This window comes from Opisthocomus hoazin, chromosome 9, assembly GCF_030867145.1.
Source record: "Opisthocomus hoazin isolate bOpiHoa1 chromosome 9, bOpiHoa1.hap1, whole genome shotgun sequence".
NCBI classification, from domain to species: domain Eukaryota; kingdom Metazoa; phylum Chordata; class Aves; order Opisthocomiformes; family Opisthocomidae; genus Opisthocomus; species Opisthocomus hoazin.
In genome coordinates, this window is record NC_134422.1 from 28,855,064 (window position 1) to 28,874,141 (window position 19,078).

Below are 19,078 nucleotides of genomic sequence, written 5' to 3' on the forward strand. Positions count from 1 at the left end.
TGAATAGACTGGCAAGTTTGCAGGCACAGTAGTGTAACCACAGTGATGGAATTAGTTAATCATAAAGCACGAACAATGCTGCTATGTCCCTTGTACAGCCCTGCCCATCTGGACATTAGGTCTGGGAACAGAGGGTTTAGTCCCTAGGTAATCATTAATGTTAAACAATAATGGTGAAGGGGGATTTTTAATAGAAATAGCGTTACCAAATGATTGCAGGTGTATTTGTGGTACCTATCTATTGTGTGAATTAATTGAAGCAAAAAGTCATACATCTCTCCCCAAAGAAGTTAGTTTTAATTAAAACCAGCAGGTGCCTAGAACTGGTCAAGATGACCCGTGCCGCAGGGACAAGAGCCAGAAGAGGACTGAGTTTGCGCAGAAACTGTGATGAAGAGGATAAGCCTTCATCTTAGGACCCCCGACGACCACCACTAGGAGGCACTGCGCAAGTGCGGGTGGGAGGAGTGTATGAAAATGGACTGATTTGACTATGAAAGAAAGGGCTTATGTAATCAGATGAATATGTATATTTTGATCTATATAAACTGCACGGAAAGGGTATGGGGTATGCACGTTCGGCGGAATTATCCCCCGTGCATCCGACGTCGCAATAAAGAATGCCTGCCTTTTAACACTACATTGGTGTTACGAGGTTTTATTCCCGGATTTTCGGTGACAGTAGCATCACGAAGGCACTGCATACCAAACCTGCAGCTGTGGCACTAGACGACTTAAGACAGAGCAAAGCATTTACAATATTTACCACCTTTATTAATACAAATTATTTCTGTCAATGACTAGTTGTAATGCTACAGGTCTCAAAATAAATCTTTCAGTTGCTTCTTCGCTTCATGATGAAAAAACAGTCCTGTTGCCCAGTAGTTCCTGCTGCCATTTGGCATTAAGTCCCAAGTTCTGCACAGGACTGCATCGCTCCTATTGCCAGCTCAGGGCCTACACTATGCTCTTTTGTTTAGCCAGGACCTCACACTGTTTGTAGACATGAACTCATGCTGACCCTCCGCAGCACAGAGAAGTAGCAGCTTTCCCTAGGGTCTGGGGTTAGAAACCAGAAGAGAGACTCATTATGTTAGAGTCTACAACCCGTTCAGTGTGCAAGTGAGCATCCACAAGTCTCACATAGTTTAACATCACACTGTTTACACAACACTGCAGGGTCTTTAAAATTTGGCTTTCAAGTTTTACAACACTAGCCATCATTCAGGTCTCTATACCCTTTCTGTTTCTGGAGTAAGGCTGGAGGATTCACAAGGGCACAGCCTTGGTTCCACATCCCAAACACAGGCACTGTGCTGCAGCCAACATCTAACATCTAGGAGGCCACGATGCTATCATTTTGAAAAAATTCCACCTCCAGCAGCAGCTGGAGCTTTCCTAAACCCTTTTCCCTTTAGTTACTTCCCTTCATTTGCATTCTTCCCCAAACCAGGAGGAGTTAGGCCCCAATTTGCTGTAGCAAGCATTCTCAGGACAACCTTACCCCGTCAGCTGAGAGGGAATTAAGTTCAGACAGATCACCAGAGACTACCAACACCTACACATCCTTAAGCCTTGGTTGTTGCCATGAGGTTTTTTTTTCCTGACACACTGACTGCTTTCAGGAGCCATGCTGCAGATCCAGATCTGCTGAGCACTGCAACATAATGAAATCGTTTATTAAACAACTTCTGAACTAAAGCAGAATGATTTGAAGCACAAGTATGGCAACTTCACTGATCACTGGCAAAAATATGGCAGACAGTAAGCGATGGCTTGCTTTGAGTGAAAAGTCAGTTTGGCGGAAGAAGGAGAACACTGACGATGCAATCTTGTGCAGTATCAACTGGTGTCTTCGAGTATCTGCAAAACAAAGACAGCTGTAGCATGAGCCTACACATAGTAGCTCTAGCACAGCTAACCTAAATGACAGCAGAGGAGAGGGGCAGTTCTGAGCCTGAACACCCATCCATCAATCTTTACTGGCTGTCAGAGCTTGTAAGATCCTAGGCAGACCAAAGCATATAAACACATACTATATATTTAGTCTGGAAGAGTCTTCAAGATGTACCCTACACAAGAACATTACTAGCACAGCTGCAAACTTCAGGCCTGTGGCAAGGGAGCCTATGCTACTGAAAAGGAGCAGAAGAGATCAAGTCACTGCCTGGGCCTTTTACAGCAGGGGACTCATTATATTGAAGGCCTCCTGTGGAGACAAGCTGAAAGGACAGAGAAGGACAAAACCGCTCACCATGGTCCCAGGCTACCCTGGGGTAAATTCCTTCCTGAACCTAAATCAGGTGAATGGTTTAACCCTGCATATATGAAAGCAGAGCAGCCACGGGCCAGAGGGACTTAATGCAATTAGCCAGACCTTCACCTCCCAGCTTTAGCTGTGGCCAGTCTCCAACACTTCAAAAGAAAGCAACTAAAATCCCTAGACACCAGCTTATGCGTCAAGGGGCAAACAAATTCCTTCCCATTTCCAAATTTTACAAACAACTAAAAAGCCCTGAACTACCTGCTGTACAATGTGAATATGGTGACAGAAAGAAGATTAAACACTAAGTTTCCTGGCTTACCTAACAGAACCATTGCACACTCAGTCTGTGCAATCATAGCCAGAGAAACTCAAGGCAAGATGATCCTGTGCTGCCCTCAGAAAAACACCATCTCAGAGGCTTTGGCGCCTTGCAAGGGGCAGCTTGCTCCTTTCCAATAGCCACACCAAAAGCAATCTCAGGTTAATTTAGCTTGAATGTCTAGAAACTAGCATACACAAAGTCCTGTTTCTTTACATACAGCAGAAGATATTTTGATAGTGCTGCCAAGGCCACTTGCTTACGTACAATGTAAAGATTACTCCTTGTTTCTGTGGCAGGGTCTGTTTGTAAAGGAAGATGGAAGAGTTGAGAAGCAGGTTCATTTCTAAGCATATTTCAGATCTTCATTGTTAGTAAACAATCTGAGCATTATTTTTGCTGGCCTGGGGCATGACCTCAGCAGAAGCCTTAGAGCCAAACAACAGGTTTGAGAGTATCTGAGTCAGATACAGATCTTCATCTTTTTCATTTGCTCCTACAGAAAATAAGTATAGCTTAACAAAAGCATTATCATAAGGTGTGTGTTTTTTCCTGCCACTTCAGAGATCCCTGGACTCAAAGCTGCAACCCAATGCTGCCCATTCCTTTGTTGAATCTTTCCTTAACCTCAAATTCATGCCTTCTCCCTATCCACATCCTTCTCTCTACCTATTCTGTTACTTGAACTTGCTGACTGACAAGTTCAGTTCACAGTAAGATGACTGAGTTACTAATATACAGCTACTGAAAAAAGATGAAGTACAAAAAGTACAAAACCACAAGTAATTATCAAAGTATGAGAAACAACCACTATTATAAACAGACAGTTACCGCACGACAGCAGGTAAGGGACAATGAAATAAAAACGAATACTGCCTACCTGGCTATTTAAGGTCCATGCAACAAATGGTCCAGAATTATGGAAGAGAAGGTGATGAAAAGTCTAATAATAAGCTTTCACAGCTGGACCACTCCATAAACACATTTTAAAGTATCCATACATAGCTGGTAACACTTCTTTTTACACCTTCCTCCATTGTTTCACTTCCATGTCCTTAGCTAAGTCTTTATGAAGGTAAGTATACTAAAATATATATTAACCTAGAATTATACTACACCTGTAGCCCTCCTTTCTCCACTGACATCTTTCATTATTGCTCATATTTGTATGTGAGAAAGAACTCACAGTCAACACTGAATGCCTGTCTGTACCAACAGGGAAAGACTAAACTTGACCTTCACCCAGTGATGCAGACATCCAAAAGCCACCTTAACAACTGTGCAGTGAACCACCTGGCTTCGGAAAACCTCTAGAAGGTCAGACCAGGAGACCGCTCACTCACCCTGTATGCCATGGAACAGATTGTTCTGTTGCAAAACACAACCATTTCACTTTCTCTCTAGAGTGTCTATGTAAAGCAAGAGCTTCCTACATAAGCAGCAGTAACTGCCTAGGCCCACAGGGATAACTATGTCACAGCAACTCCAGCAGAATGGAAAATGGCTGCTTCATAATCTGTGAGCAGCCCAATTACGTGGGCGGCAGCACTTAACAAGGGAGGAGTCTCCCATTTTTATCACAGGGTGTTTTTTGTTGTTTCACTGGAGCCTGTTGCAGGACTTCTGTATGCAGGAGCCGGTGCTATCACTTGCACAAGTCAGCAATGCAGGAAAGGAGAGCAGTATCTCAAAGAAGGACTGGGGTTTGTACACAGCTTTCCTTGGGCCTGACTTCTTCAAAGGCAGCAAGTTGTAAGAAAAGTTTGAAACAGGCTGTTGTTTAGTCCAGAAAAGGCTGTAAGAAGGTGTAATAAATATTTGTAACCCAAAAAGTACACTATAAAGAGCTTCCTTTTCCCATATTACTGTGGAAGGGACAAACGATAATGGTTTGCATTTCCTTCAAAGGTGATGTGGGTTGGGTCCCTCCTGAGGGACCTGAGATAAGTCCCTCAGGGAGGAGGCAGAATCTCTTCCGTTCCTGGAGGCCGTTTGCACAGAGGGGTCCAGGGTGGTTTAAGCATAGCAGATGCCCCGGGGGAGACAGATAGACTCTGAGCTCTTGTTTTTTTCCTGATGGAAAGAATTCTATTGCAGCCACAAGGCGGGACACCATTGCGGCTAGCAGCAAGTACCAGAGCACATGTATCACATGACTAAAGATAATTTTACAGAACCATTTTTGTCAGCGTCCTTTCACCCGTGCTAGGAACTATGTTTAGATACTGCAGTAAAAGACGCTTCTCCCACTGCAGCGCTGCTGATCCATGTGATACAACACCGAGCACAGAACAGCCCTTCATTCCACGAAGCCGCACCAGGCTGACCCGGGCGAGGAGGCGGCCCGGCGGCAGAGGGAGCAGGGCTGCAGCCAGGAGCTGCGATTCTCCCAGCAACCCGGGGCGAGGGCCCAGGTCTCCTTAAGCCTCCGTCCCCCTGCTGCGGAGCCGGACACAACGCCGATGCGTGTGCGCACCCGCGCTCCGCAGGCTACGCGGGCAGGCCTCTCCGGGGCAGATGTCAAGCACACGTAGGTGCCGGTAACCTCCACCGCTCGCAGAGCAGCGTGGCGGTTCCCTGAAGGGCTCTGTCCCACTAGGACCGTCAATACCGATCCTTTTCCGGGCGGGCAGACTGACGGGGACCGGCTGCGTCTCGGGGAGGCTCCGCCGGGGAGACGTGCGGAAGGCTGCTGCCAGCCCTGCCCAGCCAGCGGGCCCGGCCCGGAGATAGAGCCCGGCCCCGGGCGCTCCGCCTGCCAGGGAGGTGCTGCCCTGCCCGCAGCCAAGATGGCGCCTGCGGCCTCCCCACCCCTCGGCGGCGGCCCGGGGCGTGTGCCGGAATGCGGGCGGGGCGGGCGATGTGGCGAGGCCCGGCCCCCTCCGCCGCCCGGCGTCGCCCGGCCACCACCCGCCGCAGCCCGGGTAGGCTGCGGGGAGAGGCCGCGGTGGCGGGGGGGCGCTCGGGGGGGGGGGGCCGAGGGTGCGGTAGGTGGGGGCGTGGGGCGGCAGCTGTCGCCCGGGAGCGGGCAGCGCGGCGCAGAGCGGGGCTTCGCCCGCGCCCCGCGGGTGCCGGGGAGGGCCGCGGCAGAGCGGCGTCTCCGCCTGGGCAGCCGCCGCTCTGCGGGAGACGCCGCTGCCCGGGCCCGCCGGGCTCCGGGGCCGGCTGTGGAGCGCGGGGTGGGGCGGCGGCTGTCACTGCCGGGCCGGGGCTGGCCGTCCCCCCGCCGCCTCTCCCCGCGCCCTCAGCGCTCCGGCGACCACTCCGAGCAGCCCTGCTGCTTCCCCTCCGCAGGCTCCCTGCGGCAAAGCGAAAGGGCCGCGAAGAAGTGGGAAACCGGGCTGCTCCGTGTTGAGGGTGGCGGTGCGGCCTGCCGCCGCCTGCCCCCCGGGGCCGCCTGGGGGCTGCCGGTACGGATCCGGGCGCTCGTTCCTCGCCGAGGGCCTGAAGGGTGTGCTTCCCTTCCAGAGGTACCGCCGCGGCAGCGCTGGCGAAGGACGGGCGTGCTCGGCACTTGTCTGCGGTGGCTTGGGTTGCGCTGTGCTGTTTGCCCGAAAAGGAGAGGCTGGGCCGCTGTTATTTTCATCCTTGGCTTCTTCTCGGGTTATAAGAGTAATAATAAAGCGAAAACTACGGAAAGAGCACCTGGGGACGGAGCATGGTGGGATCTTGAACAACAGTGGCCGGTGTGGACGAGGAGCAGAAGGGACGGAATGGCATCCCGGGAGCGGCTGTATGAGCTCTGGATGCTTTACTGCAGCAAGGTGAGTGCGCGGGGGGACGGGGTTGTTGGTGTGTTTTTCCGGTGTGTTTTTCCTCTTCTGTTTGGAAGTCAGGTATTTAAAAATGTCTCTGTAATATTTTTTAAGACTTTTTTTTTTCTTTAGGAGTTGCATAGACTTGCCTTGCTTCTGTAAGGGTATAACTGCACTTCTTGGGCTATTTACAGCCTCATCTCTTCATTTGCTGTTCAGCTTGGGCTTTTTTGTGTGTGAGGTGTCGATTGCACAGTGTTCCTGGCTCAGCTTCAGCAGTTATTGTAGCTTTATATTTTAACTATGTGAATGTATGTGTTCACATAATTCTTTGTTTTGTAGGGCCATGGCATTAAGACGTGCTGTATTCATTTAGTTCACAGCTGTCTAGTATTTAGCTTTATACTTTCTGTTTTCTGTGCAGCTCCAGTTTCCCTTAAACTGTGTTAGTGAAAACCTTCCTGAAGAGCAGATATATTAAGTTACTCCTGAGTCTTCCTTTGCTGGTTATCACCATAACATCTAAATAGTCCATTAATAACAACAAATTTCCTTCACCTGGCAGGAATGTTACTAAAATACTGTCCTGTCTTCATCTGCATTTTACAGTGTGAAGCCATTCATATGTTTAAAGCACAGATCCTAATTGCCACCGGGCATGCTGAGTATGTACACAAATTGGATTGCAGATTATCTAAATAGATATCTGTAAAATGAGGAACATACAAAAAATAACACTGAAGGCAGGGGAAAGGACTGGCCTCCTGTCACATAGGAACTCGGTGGTGATGGCAAGGATAGCTTTTGGTGACCTTGTTCTCTGGTTTTGTTTTGCCTTTTCTCTTTGCAGTCTTGTGGTTCGTATGTATCATAGTTTCTTTAACTTTTCAAACCAGTAGAACAAACATTCTCTTGTTCTTCCCAGTCCATTTCTGGACAAGGCCCATCTCAAGAGCATAGAATGTGAGATTTTAAATGCAGACGATTTTAACAACGCAAGTGCGCAAAGCAATGGATGAAGGCTGCACAAAGCAGTCTTAATAGCAGCTTTTCTTAATTTTTGTGTGGATGAGTTTGCAACCCTAATGCTCTATGTGTAGTTAAAAATAAAACTAATGCAAACATAACGGCATGGTACGACTGCTTACTGCTACCCGCGTGGGTGATCTGTTGGGTTGAAACATGTTTGCATAGACCTTTGCCTTTTAGACTAGTGTAGTAATGCCAGTGGCAGTAGGAAATGGACTAGCACTGGAGGAGGTGGATGTTTTGCCAGTGAGTTCATCGATGTGAGAAGAACAAAGACACTTGGAACAGACTCCAAGAATCCAGGCTTTCCTCAGCTTTAGGAGACACAGGGCTGCAGAGATGAGCCAAGCTCTGAATTTCTTTGCCTAGTCGGTCTTTGTCTTTTTCCTCCCTAGTTCTTTATAGGATTTGTCTGTCATACCTTCTTCCCCTTTGCTCAAACCTTTCCTTCAGATTGTATACTTTCCCTCTCCATGTTGTCTGCATGCTAGCAGGAAGTTTGTGTAGATAAAGGAGTCCTGTTCAAAATGTGTGCTTTAGATCACTTAGATGATGTTCAGTTTCTTTATGGGAGTGATGCGTACACAGTCTAGTCAGCTCTCAGGTGGTGGAGGATAGACTATTAAAAAAAAAAAAAAAAAAGTGTATACTCAGCTTCCATGAGCTGTCGATGACTTGGTGGCCTTTTTTATTCCAGATCCCTATATTAAGGGCACAATTAGGTGGATTCATATGTTGATAAGGACTTGTTCTGAACTAGGAAAATATGTTTTTTTAAAATATATATAAGATAGCTTGTTTTCAAAGTCTGTAGGCAACTAGAGTGACTCCAGAAAAGGAATCTTTACTTTTTGAAAAAGTGCTAGACACAAAACTGGTTTTTCCTTCTCTTTCTGTGTCAGCTGGTTCAGGTTAAAATGGTATCTCATTCTGCTTGAGGCAGGCATCTAGCGTAACCGTGTTTTGTCTTAGAGTAAGTTTGGTGAAGTTCAGAGCAACTGAAGAAGCTAGATCTTAGGATGTAAAATGTTGTGAAGCCTTAAAGTAAATGAGATTGTTCAGTCATGTATTGAAAACATCTGTGTGCTGTACTTTGTTCTCGGTGCATCTACCACAATGGAAGGTGTAGTAATAAATAATCACCAGTGACAGGATGTAGTGGTTTAGGGAGAAGTCTCTTTATACCTGGGACTGCGCAGTGAAGTGTAGTATCCTATCCTGTATGTTGCACTGTCATGTATTTGTTATGGATGACTTCCAGGGAAGGAAAGCTAGGCAATTTCTCCAAACTACAAAAACTTCTGGAGAGTCACAGTAGAATAAGGTGGGAATTTGCTGTGCCCTAAGTTGCAAATATGTGGCTCTAGCTTTCACAGCTTTGTTAGCTAACGAAACAGTGAAATCCAAGCTCATTTTTTGTGTGATGCTTTAGATTGTTGCTAATAAGTAGCCTTGTTTTGTCTTGCCTATTTTAGATAATCGGGTCCTTCGTGATAGTATGTTAAATATAGCACCCTGGGCTACAGCAGCAAGGCTTTTCGTGGCTTTAAAGTGATGGATAATGCCATGTTACCATCTTACCATCTATCCTGGGTCATGACTCTCATTCTTTGTGATCACTTGACAACTCTGGCAGCATCAGGTGTCAGTTGCAGCAATTACTTTTGTGCAAAATAACATTAGGAGGGCAGTTCTCGATTTTCATTGCCTCTTGTGCGGTTTAGGAATTGGAGATTTGAGCCGGCGGCAGCATGTGAGTAGGATCTCTGCAGAAGTGGTCTTTGGATGATGCCATATATGAAGTGGTTTCTTTTTCTTTTTTTTTTTTCTTTCAAGATTATGTTTGATTGGCTGCAAAAGTTCATTTTTAGTTGGTATTCAGTTGTTTTTCATCTGACAATCTCTAATCTAAGGCTGGGCTTTGGTTTTGGATTTTTTTTTCCTGCTTCTGTTCCCCTAAAAGCTATCCTATAGGGCAGTAGCTACAAAGCTGCAGATTACAATCTGGTGTTTAAGATGCCCAGTGAAAGTAGTAGCCACACGTGATTTATGATGCCTCTGGTGTTGCAAGGAAGCAATTTAAAAATTTATTAAATTTAGTGAAGTTTTGATTTGAGTCACTGGGGTTGTATCACAGCATTTTATTGTTAATAGTCTGAGCTGTTCCTGCCTCGAGTTTTTTGTTGTTGTTTTTTTCCTTTTTTAAAATGATGATGTCAAACTCTCTGCAAAGAAAGCATTGTTAAGGATGCAACTTGCTGGCTTGTTTTTTGGCGATTTTCAGTTTCAAATGGTTTTATTGTTTTTTTTGTTCTGTTCAACTCTGTTAATGTACAATGGTGTTATTCACTTGAATAACACTGATGTGGATGTAAGCTGATAGGAATGTGTGCATTTTAAGATAACTGAATTATATGTAGAATAGGTAACACAGGTCCTTTCTATAGAGATAACTAGGAAAAATTTTCTCCAGTAGCTAGGTAGAAAATGGTGGTATTAAGCATACTGATTGTCAGTTCAAAGCCTTCAGTAACCTGCATAGGAACATGAAACACTTCTTATACAAGTGCATATGCAGCAGATACCTGAAAATGCTTTACTAACGTAAGTGTACAGCAGGAGAAGAGCTCAGTTAGGTGAACTGGAGTAGTCTGGGAAGAGGACATGCTTTCGTGTGTGTCTGTGACATTTTCATGTTCATCTGTACCAGTTCTGCCTTGTAGCCTTAGACCAGCATGTAATACTAGTTGATTAACCTTTTCTTAGATGTTAATTGTGTATCAGTGTACAAAATTAATTTGTGTCTTGTAATCCTCGGAAGTAACTGTTAGCGCAGATTCAAATTAAAGAGATTCAACCTCTGTCTTACCTGTAAGATTTGAAGTATGTGTATTTCATCTCCTCCAGTTGTTCTGGCAGGTATTTCAGGCTCTTAGACATGAAGCATGTCAGGATTTCTGATATTTTGATTTAACTCAGAAAGTGATCAGATACCCTTTTGTACCAAAAGAAATTTTTCTCTATAAAGAAAAAAATCCCCAATTGCCTTCAGGAGGGGTTTCAAAGGCCTAAATACAGGCACTTAGCTGCCATATGCATCTCAGGAAATCTTCAGTTTTCATTGTACTACAGTGGTTATGAGCTTTTCCTCACACTCTCGTCTTCAGTAAAGCCCTGATTTTGTTTAAACATTGCCTTATCTTGTAGGTGATGTAATAGTTTGAGGGGAGAACTGTGAGTCTGTTCTTCAGCCAGCTTCCAGCCTGTGCTTCACATTTGAAAGAGGGAACATTCAGTCTTAGTGTCATTAATACAGTAGGGACTCTGTGTGTTAGCAGGTGTCTCAGCTATCTGCATTAGTAGAGACCAGAACGTTATGATTAGCTTTACAATTACATCCCGTGCTGTGTTAAGAGCAGCAGACTTGTGAATAAGCTGTTGTCTTAAATGTGCTTTCTTATGTTGTGCTGTATTTCTTGTTTGTGTTTACAAAATCTGATTGTATTGAAATACTTATGTGGTAATTTTCTCTCTGGCATAGTGAGGGATATGTATATATTGGAGATCTTCTTGTTTAATATAGTAGCATAGAAAGAGATGTGGTACTTTTTTCTAGTACTAGATCAAAAGCTGGGCAGAAAAAACCATGAAATCTGACTATATGCATTATCCTAAAAATGTCCTAAAGTGGTTAAAGTCCTGTTACTTGAGTTATTTTTCCCTGTTTTTGGGGTTCTGATAGGTTGCCTTAGAGGAATCAGAAGACTTGAATGGGAAAACAAGTGGTCTTGGGAGAAATCGTGATTTCCGTGTTAGTCAGGAGCAGACCACTGTGAGTGAAGTGCTGCAAACTGTGGTGTGCTAGCAGTGCTAGCTTTGCTGTAATCACGTGGCTGTCTCTACCATCAGAAGACCGTTGCGATGCAAATGCTTAGAAGCTGAAGCTTTAGGGTATAAACCTGTGCATTTAATTGGCTTGAGTTAAACTTACGTTTGCACTGTGAGGACTAAACAGGTCATTTAAATTAATGTGTACTCTGCTGTGAGAAGAGTCTGTGAAAGCGAATAATTTCTATTAATTCTCTGTTCCCGTATCTTAATCCTAACATACTACATAGAATTGAGATAAATTTGACCTTGAATTGCGAGAATAAATTTATGTGCCTTTGGATCCTTTCACAATGTGCTCTTTGGGGGGAATTCTGTTAGCATCAGCCACCGTGTGTTGGGCCAAAACTGACATCAAAAGGGGGCGATCTTGATAGTCAAGAAAGTTGGCTTGGAGCAAGAGCATGCCAGTTTTCTCAGTGTGTGGTGGTACAATCTTGCTAAGCTGACCTACTAACTGGCTGTCACTGACAAAAGGAGTCCTGCCATATTGTCAGCATCCCTTCACTGCTGTTTCACAAAGTACTGCCTCCCAGGCAATATTTTATAGTTCATTTTAATCCCTCGGTCACCTGCATCAAAAGATTGGGGCGTTTAATGCGATGTTCAGCAAGTGACAGCAAATGTATACCTTCCGGAAGAGTATTATGAAATTGCAAGGGATGGTTCATCAGCTTATATTAAGTAACATGAGTTTTTGCTTTATAAGAGGTTTTTAACCTCTGTCCCTATATGAAATTGGAGAGTATGTGTAAGTAAACTAAAAAACATTTATGATCAGATCACCTTTTAGACGTGGCTATTCTAGCACTGCATGAAGCAGCATGATTGAACTGAAGTTGTTCACCTAAATGATGTTGTGGCTGTGTTTCTCAAAGAAACGTGGTTTTAGCCAAATTGTGTTTAGTTGCGGTGAGGTGCATATAATTCAACAAGAACGTAATCTTTACGTTACATTGGAAGCCCTGTGTGAAACACTGATCTTTGCAACCCAAATATGATCTCACCCTGACTTAGCTTGCACTTGTCTTCCTTCTTGTGCAATTGCTAATTTGTCGGTGGTTCATATCACATCACTAGATATTGCCTTTGGTGTATTAGATAAAGAAGTATTCAGCTTACAGCTAGATGAATGCTTGAGCAAACCAAATGTTTAGTAAAAGTAGTTTTTCATAAGTCACTGTCATGTAAATTCATGCCTCTGCCAAAACTAGTGGGTGAAGATTTATTAAACTGCTGTGTGCACTATCTTTTCTGCAGATTGTTTTAAATAAATCTCTGCATTCTGAGAGAGTGTAACTTGTAGAAGAGCATGTCACAAGTCACTTGTGACCATGTGTTGGTGAAAATATCTTTGTTCTGTCTTTGAGATGCTGAACAAAGAATGGCTATAGATAAACAAGAACAGTTGGTCTTCAGTTCTGAATTTACTGTCTGCTATTTAAAGAGATGTCTCGCATAGTCCAAGAACTAACAGAATTCTGGTATATACAAATACAGAACTTTTCACTTAAATAACTGATGTGTGTACATGAGACATTAGTCTCTGAAAGTACAGTAGCCGTCACCTTCCTTAATTATGGACGAGGGTGACCCTGTGCTGATGGTGGTTCAGACACAGAACAGGGACTCTGCCACAGAGAAAGCAGACTTGAAGTTGAAATGAGGCAGCAGATAAATCTAAATGAGAGAGATGTAAGAAAACTATAACATTTTGCAAGCTATGGAGAAATTATTTTTCTTTCTTATCATCCTGTAATGTATTTGGCAATACATATATGTAGCCATTACTTTTAGATAAAGAAGTGTCTGAGGTTTGTCCATGCTTTTGCTGTAGGATTTGGGGTTTTACTGGTGTCCAGCCTGAGGTTGAATTCCTACATGTCCACAGGTTTGTAGATTAGTGCTTTACAGAACTAATGAGAATCATTCAGTTCTGAACGTACCGACAAATGCATTTCAGATCAAACTTTTACTGAAATGAAAGAATCGAGTGTCTCTTAAATGGAATGATTTATCATAAAGCTAGAAACACAGGCTTCTGGTTCTGTGTGTTGATGTACTAATATAAGAGGGAATTTAACAAACACTGGGCTGTTGTGTGGTGCCTGAGTTATGGCACTTTTAACTTTGTCATCTGGTTCATATCCGGGGATAGCATGTGTCCTGATAATGGAATATTGCAGAATCAACTCAAATATGCAGTATGTTTGTGCTGCAGTATGGAAACGGGAGAAAGGCTTGCCAGATGCCTGTTGAGCAGCATTGTAGCTTAATGCCTGAATCCAAATGTGGTCAATAGATACTGTTAAAATATTTACAGGCATCAGAAAGGTTAAACAGCTGCCATAGGAGAGAGAAGAGCTTCTTTAATTACTGAGCTTTTCTTGATGAAATAAATATATATATAAGGAAAAAACCCACCAAATCGTGCACATGTCTTGACAGTACAGATAAGCATCTTATTTTTTCAAAAAAGTAATTTGTTCAGAAAACTTTTGCAATTTATCTTCTAGTAAATGGAGGAGGATGGGAGATACAACAGGAAACACCAAGAAATGAAAACTATACTTCATTATTCTCATCATAAACACTGTTTTAAGTTTGACATCTCACTAAAGCTCTTCTGTGCATCTGCAAATCTAAACATTAGCTGTTAGAGTTCTGTGCTGATTAAATATTTGTGTGTGTTAATGCTTTCTCTGGTACTTAAAGCATTTATGATAATCTTTGTCTGATTTATGATTGAGGGTTGCACGTACCTGTAGTAAGCAATGGGAATAATTGGCATTAGCTAGTGGTTTGACCATCGAGTAACACTGCTAACTATGGCTATGTAAAATTAGGAATTAAATTTAACTGTAAGAATGGCTAATTATACTAGTATCTAAAAGCAGAGCATATTTTAAAACAGTGAGAATATTTGAGAGGTTAAATTCCAAAGGCTTTAAAGGCTTTTTTAATACCTTATCTAAAGGACATTTGAGGGAGGCACAAAGAAAACCTCAAAACAAATTAATGTTTAAATACTACTTTTACACAGCACAAAGAAAGCATAAAATCAAAGCAGATGCTGAACCTTAAATTTTTGAACAGATAGCAATTTAACATATAAAATACACTTTTATTTAAATAACCAGTCCTAGTAATTCTGGCTTTTGGACTGAAGTTGTGAGGTGGATAGGGATGAAGACAAATCTTTAAGGACATACTGTGGAAGTCTGAATGAAAACAATGAAGGAGGTTGCTTTTAATTATTAATGTAGGGAGAATTGGTATTCTTTTTATTGCCAATTGTCATTCACCACAATCAGCCTAAGAACCCATAAGACGTTTAAAAACTAATAAGGAAGTAAAGGCAGAAGTTTAAAAGGTAGCACTTGCATTGGAAAGAAGAAATTAGGATTAATGTCAAAAACTTCTATAAAAAGGAAAGTGAAAATGAAGCAGTTTGAGTTTGACTATTTTAATAAGATAGCAATATTATTCTTTTAATATTAATAATAATTTTAGGAAAACATCATACTTTCATATGGTTTACTGCCAGTTTTCACCTGGAATGTGAAAGGAGAATTTACGAACTGAAAAAAAGTTTTTAAAGTTATTGAAACTTCTTATTCCAAAAGCATCATGCAAAAAGAGTAAATGCTTGGCTTCTATGGAAGAGTGATTGGAAATGTTAACCGATAATATGTGTGGGGCATCAACCCAGACTTTTCTGTGATGCAATCCTCAAGTTTTGCAAAAGTGGTTATGGTGGGTGCAGGCTGCTTGTAAGTCACCTTACAAACCCTGTCAATAAATGTCTGGATAATGTATTCCGTTATATAAAACTTGGTATTCATTTACCTGTGCTTATGCTGAACTGGAATGAATTGGAGTGGACTGAACTGCTGAGCTGGACTGAACAGTTTCCTTGAGAAGTGACTGAAGCTGCATGGGAACTGCAGGCTAAATGGTTTAGCATGTTCTGAGAAGGAAGGAGGGAAAAGGTTTTGTTCGATGTTCCTGAATTATACTTTTTTTTTTTTTAATAACAATTTTGGTTAGATCTGTAGTGCTCGCATATTTTCAAGGGCAAACTTAGAATTTGGGAGAGAAATTACAGTGATGAGAAGGATGGTCCTTTAATATTTGTTGTGTATAATAACCTAAAATACAAAAAAAAGGTCTCAAATGTCAACGAGTACAGTGGCTCAGGTATGACTGCATACAGGTTTTTCTCCACAGGAACCTGCATCATTCACCATACTGGATGGGTATTCTTGGAAATCAAGCAGGGTATAGAGAACAAGGGTGTTATTTGCAGAAAGCTTACCTCGTTATTTACCTGTGCTAATCATTTAAAAGCTGTACAAGCAGAAGTGCAGTGGATGCCAAACAGCAGTTACACAAGTAATGCAAATTCTGTTATGTCCTAGTTTTTGAGTCTGATTTTTTTTAAGGGTGCTTATGAAAAGTGGATTTGGGGTCTTTGATACCTTCAGTGTATAGTTGAGCTGCAGTATAATGTTAATGGAAGGCCTGGTGAGGTTGAGAAGACAAAACCAAACAGTTAAATCAATAGCTAATGAAATAAAAATTTTCTTTGGTTACATTTGGTGTAATCAGGTGACATTTTGAAACAAATACAGACTTCTTTTTGATAAGCTGTACACAGCTTCTCAGCCTGTTTCTTTATCTGCTGAGAGACTTGACAATATTTAGCTGTTGATGTGGTGAAATAACAAACTGATGTTTTCACTGTTGTAGCACCATTCTGCTTCCTTTCAGTCTGTGTTAAACTTTTATTGTCTTCTACATCACACTGAAAGTGTGTGTTGTTGCTAAAACTCGGCTATTTTCTCATGTAAAATGATGGCATAACTTGAAGTTTTGAAGCAATCAAGCATTAAACTCTAAACCTTTCTAAGCTACGGTTTGAATTTTCATTAAATTTAGGCTTATCTCGACACTGTAGACTTCTGAATTATTTAAGACGATTCTTGTTCCCCTAGGCTTAAAATACAGCTTCCAGCTTTTACTACTGTTGGTTCGTTATGTCGCCTTTGATGGGAAAAGTGAATGTTAATAGAGTGTAATATGTCACAGTATGGTAAATTCCTGCTAAGTGCACTGTGCAGTGGACTCTAGAAGGCTGAAATGCTGTATGCCAGCTTGTGCATGGAACTTGCGTAGTGGTACTTTCCATCAAATGTGAAGACGTTAAAATTTGAGTTCGAATTAACTATAGAGTTGTACCATGGGTGCTATCAATCACATGCCAGTTCCAAGCTACAAGGCTGTAAATGTATGGTCATTCAAAAACAATAACAACAAAAAAAAAGAGCAAGAGACAAAAATAGAGGCCTTACTTCAATTTCAGTAAGAAAACTTTCATTTTGTTTTTCCAGTTTTATTGGGGTTCTGCAGTAGAAAGGAAATCGAATTAATGGCTCTCAGATAATTGTCTTTTTCTTTAGCCTAAGGCATTAGTGGAACATTATAATTATTTTTCTTGTTTTGAAAAGAGAAGAAATGTATTAACTTTGACTTGTAATGTTTGTGAGCTAAATTTTATTATGATTGACAGCTATAGGTTTATTTTGGTATAAATCTCTAGGCCAACCAGAAGTTTTTAACTTGTCCCAAAATGGTTCAGTCATGATTCACTGCAACTCCCATTTATAAAATACCCCACGCCCCCCTTTTTCTTTTAGTTCCAGAAGTGGAACAGAATACTTGTGTGAATTTTGAAAAAGGAGGTTTATAATTACTTGCCAGGAGCCTTTCTTCCTTTGGATCAACAGCTGATTGAAAAATTAGTATTGTGATTAAAATGAAAAGTTGTGCCCAAAGGTGGTTCCCTTGATAAATTAAATCAGTTCTAATTATATCAAGGCAATTTAGCCAGTTTAGAATGGCTTATCATGAAGTCTTTTATAAATTCTAACTGTAGCATTGCTGCTGTAACGAAGCTTTTCAGGTTTTATGTTGGCATTTTGCAGATTTGAAAGGTTCACAAAAAACATAAGCACTTTGATATATTTCAGAATAGAGGCTGCTAGGAGATCTCATGCTGAAAATGTTGCCTTTTATGTCTGAAAATAGGAAGAGGAAAAAAATCCGATAAAACAAACCTTCTAATCCCCCAATGAATATTTTATTTCAAACAGTGTTGAGAAATGTTCTACAATTCTGCATTATGCAGACTACTTCAGTTAGTTTTAAGGCTATTAAACTCACCAGTGATCTAAAAGCAGTATTTCATGTTTAATTTCCTAGTGTTCCTTTTGGTAGGTCTAATTCAGCCTTGACACCGAGGGATTGTTCTTATTTTAAATACACTGCTTGGGGACGGGGGATTAGTTACCATAATACCAGTGCCGGGGAGATTATATGGTAAAGCCGCCGTCGACTTTGAAGGTTGGCTGACTGCTGCACACAGGAGTCAGGCCAGGCTGGCTTTTTCATGGCTGCATGTTAAATTTAACGGCTTCAAACAACTGTCTTGTCAAACAAGTCGGGCTTGTCTGACAGTCGGACTCTGAACCGCCCCGCGGGGAATTTTTGCCTTTGGAGCGTGGAATGCGACACTGCAAATCGCCTGGGGCGGATCCAGCTTTGGTTTTCAGCGAGGAAGGCTTCCCGGACACAGCTAGGAAAACGGTGCGAGGCTTTGCCCTGCGAGTTGTGCCTGTTTGCTTGAAGCTGGAGTAGCAATGGAGCTTACTGTTAAGTCTAAAAGCAGCGCATGCATAAATACATAAATAGTGTCACTTTGAAACCTTGCGTAAATGTGCCTGTGTTCCGCAGGGCAGGTCTGGAGGCTTGCAGCCCTGGGACTTCAATGCCCGTTTTGTGCACAATGTTTTCATTTCGCTTAGAGTAAGCTGTAAGCATTTGATAGTACCTGGCTTCCTATGAAATTTTAAAATGTTATTACTGGTGCAAAAAAAATCTTGTTGACCTTCTTGTATAGGCAAACTAAGTACTGAAAAAAATGACTGGATTAGAATGTTTCTTTGTCATTCATTTCATCAGCCTTCATAAAGAGTAGAACAAGCACTTGTAGTTTCTAGATAATCTGGTGTATCAAAGACAAGAGCCTGTCCCAAGTGAAGGTGGGTTTTGGGTATGGTTTCTTTTCACTTCATTGCCTTCCAGAATGTCGTATCTGTCAGAAGGGCATCCGAGGAGTCCTCCTCTCTGCTACTGGCTTCGTTTCAGCGTTGTTAAGTGCTGAAGTTGGTGTTAGCGTTGAGAGCTTCTCTCCCAGTTCGCCAAGTCTGAGGATGGCCTTGCTAGAGTTTATATATATATTGCAATTGTTAAAATGTTTGACTTTGTCGGAAACGTGCTGATTGTTTGGCAGCGTTAGGCCGTATTGCTGTGCATGCTGTGGACCAGTAGACTGGTTTTATTTAGCAACTTTTTTTTTTCGTTCTAGCATTGTACTAGCTGTGTTGGTAAACAGCAATAAAAACCGCTCTTCTGGATGTTTTATGTTTTTTTTGGTGTGGTGAGTTTTGGGTTTTTTGATTTGGGGTTTTTTATGTACCTGTTAGGAAAGCGGTACTGCTCAGGCCTGGCAGGCTTTCTTTTTAACGTATAAAGAGCTGCGACAACTGTTATTATGCCGAGAGGATGTTATGAAAGTGGAGGCCTAAAGGTGGTGTGTTGTTTTGCTGGTTTCTTTGCTTTTTTTTTTTGAAAACAAGAGAACCAGAAGTATTTAAGGAGGGGGAGGAACAAGGAAGCATCTTCACTTTCAGATGCTCTGAGCTACGTTGATTTAATAGGCTTAAAATACCCCCCCCCCTTACTGCAGGTGAATGACTG

General features: G+C 42.2%; 1 protein-coding gene across 7 annotated transcripts in view; it reads left to right on the forward strand.

Moving 5' to 3' along the window:
• The first annotated feature begins 5,065 nt into the window (after positions 1 to 5,065).
• Positions 5,066 to 19,078, forward strand: part of NBEAL1 (neurobeachin like 1) — a 92,306-nt gene continuing 78,293 nt past the window's right edge. For 6 of the 7 annotated variants that reach the window (XM_075429791.1, XM_075429793.1, XM_075429787.1 and 3 more), the window contains exons 1-2: positions 5,066 to 5,115; positions 6,054 to 6,349. In XM_075429791.1, coding sequence (XP_075285906.1) covers positions 5,103 to 5,115; positions 6,054 to 6,349 — 309 coding nt within the window. In that variant the 5' untranslated portion in view covers positions 5,066 to 5,102. Of the gene's footprint in view, positions 5,116 to 5,470; positions 5,510 to 6,053; positions 6,350 to 19,078 lie in introns of those variants that run through there. The other variant, XM_075429794.1, reaches the window with a different exon arrangement.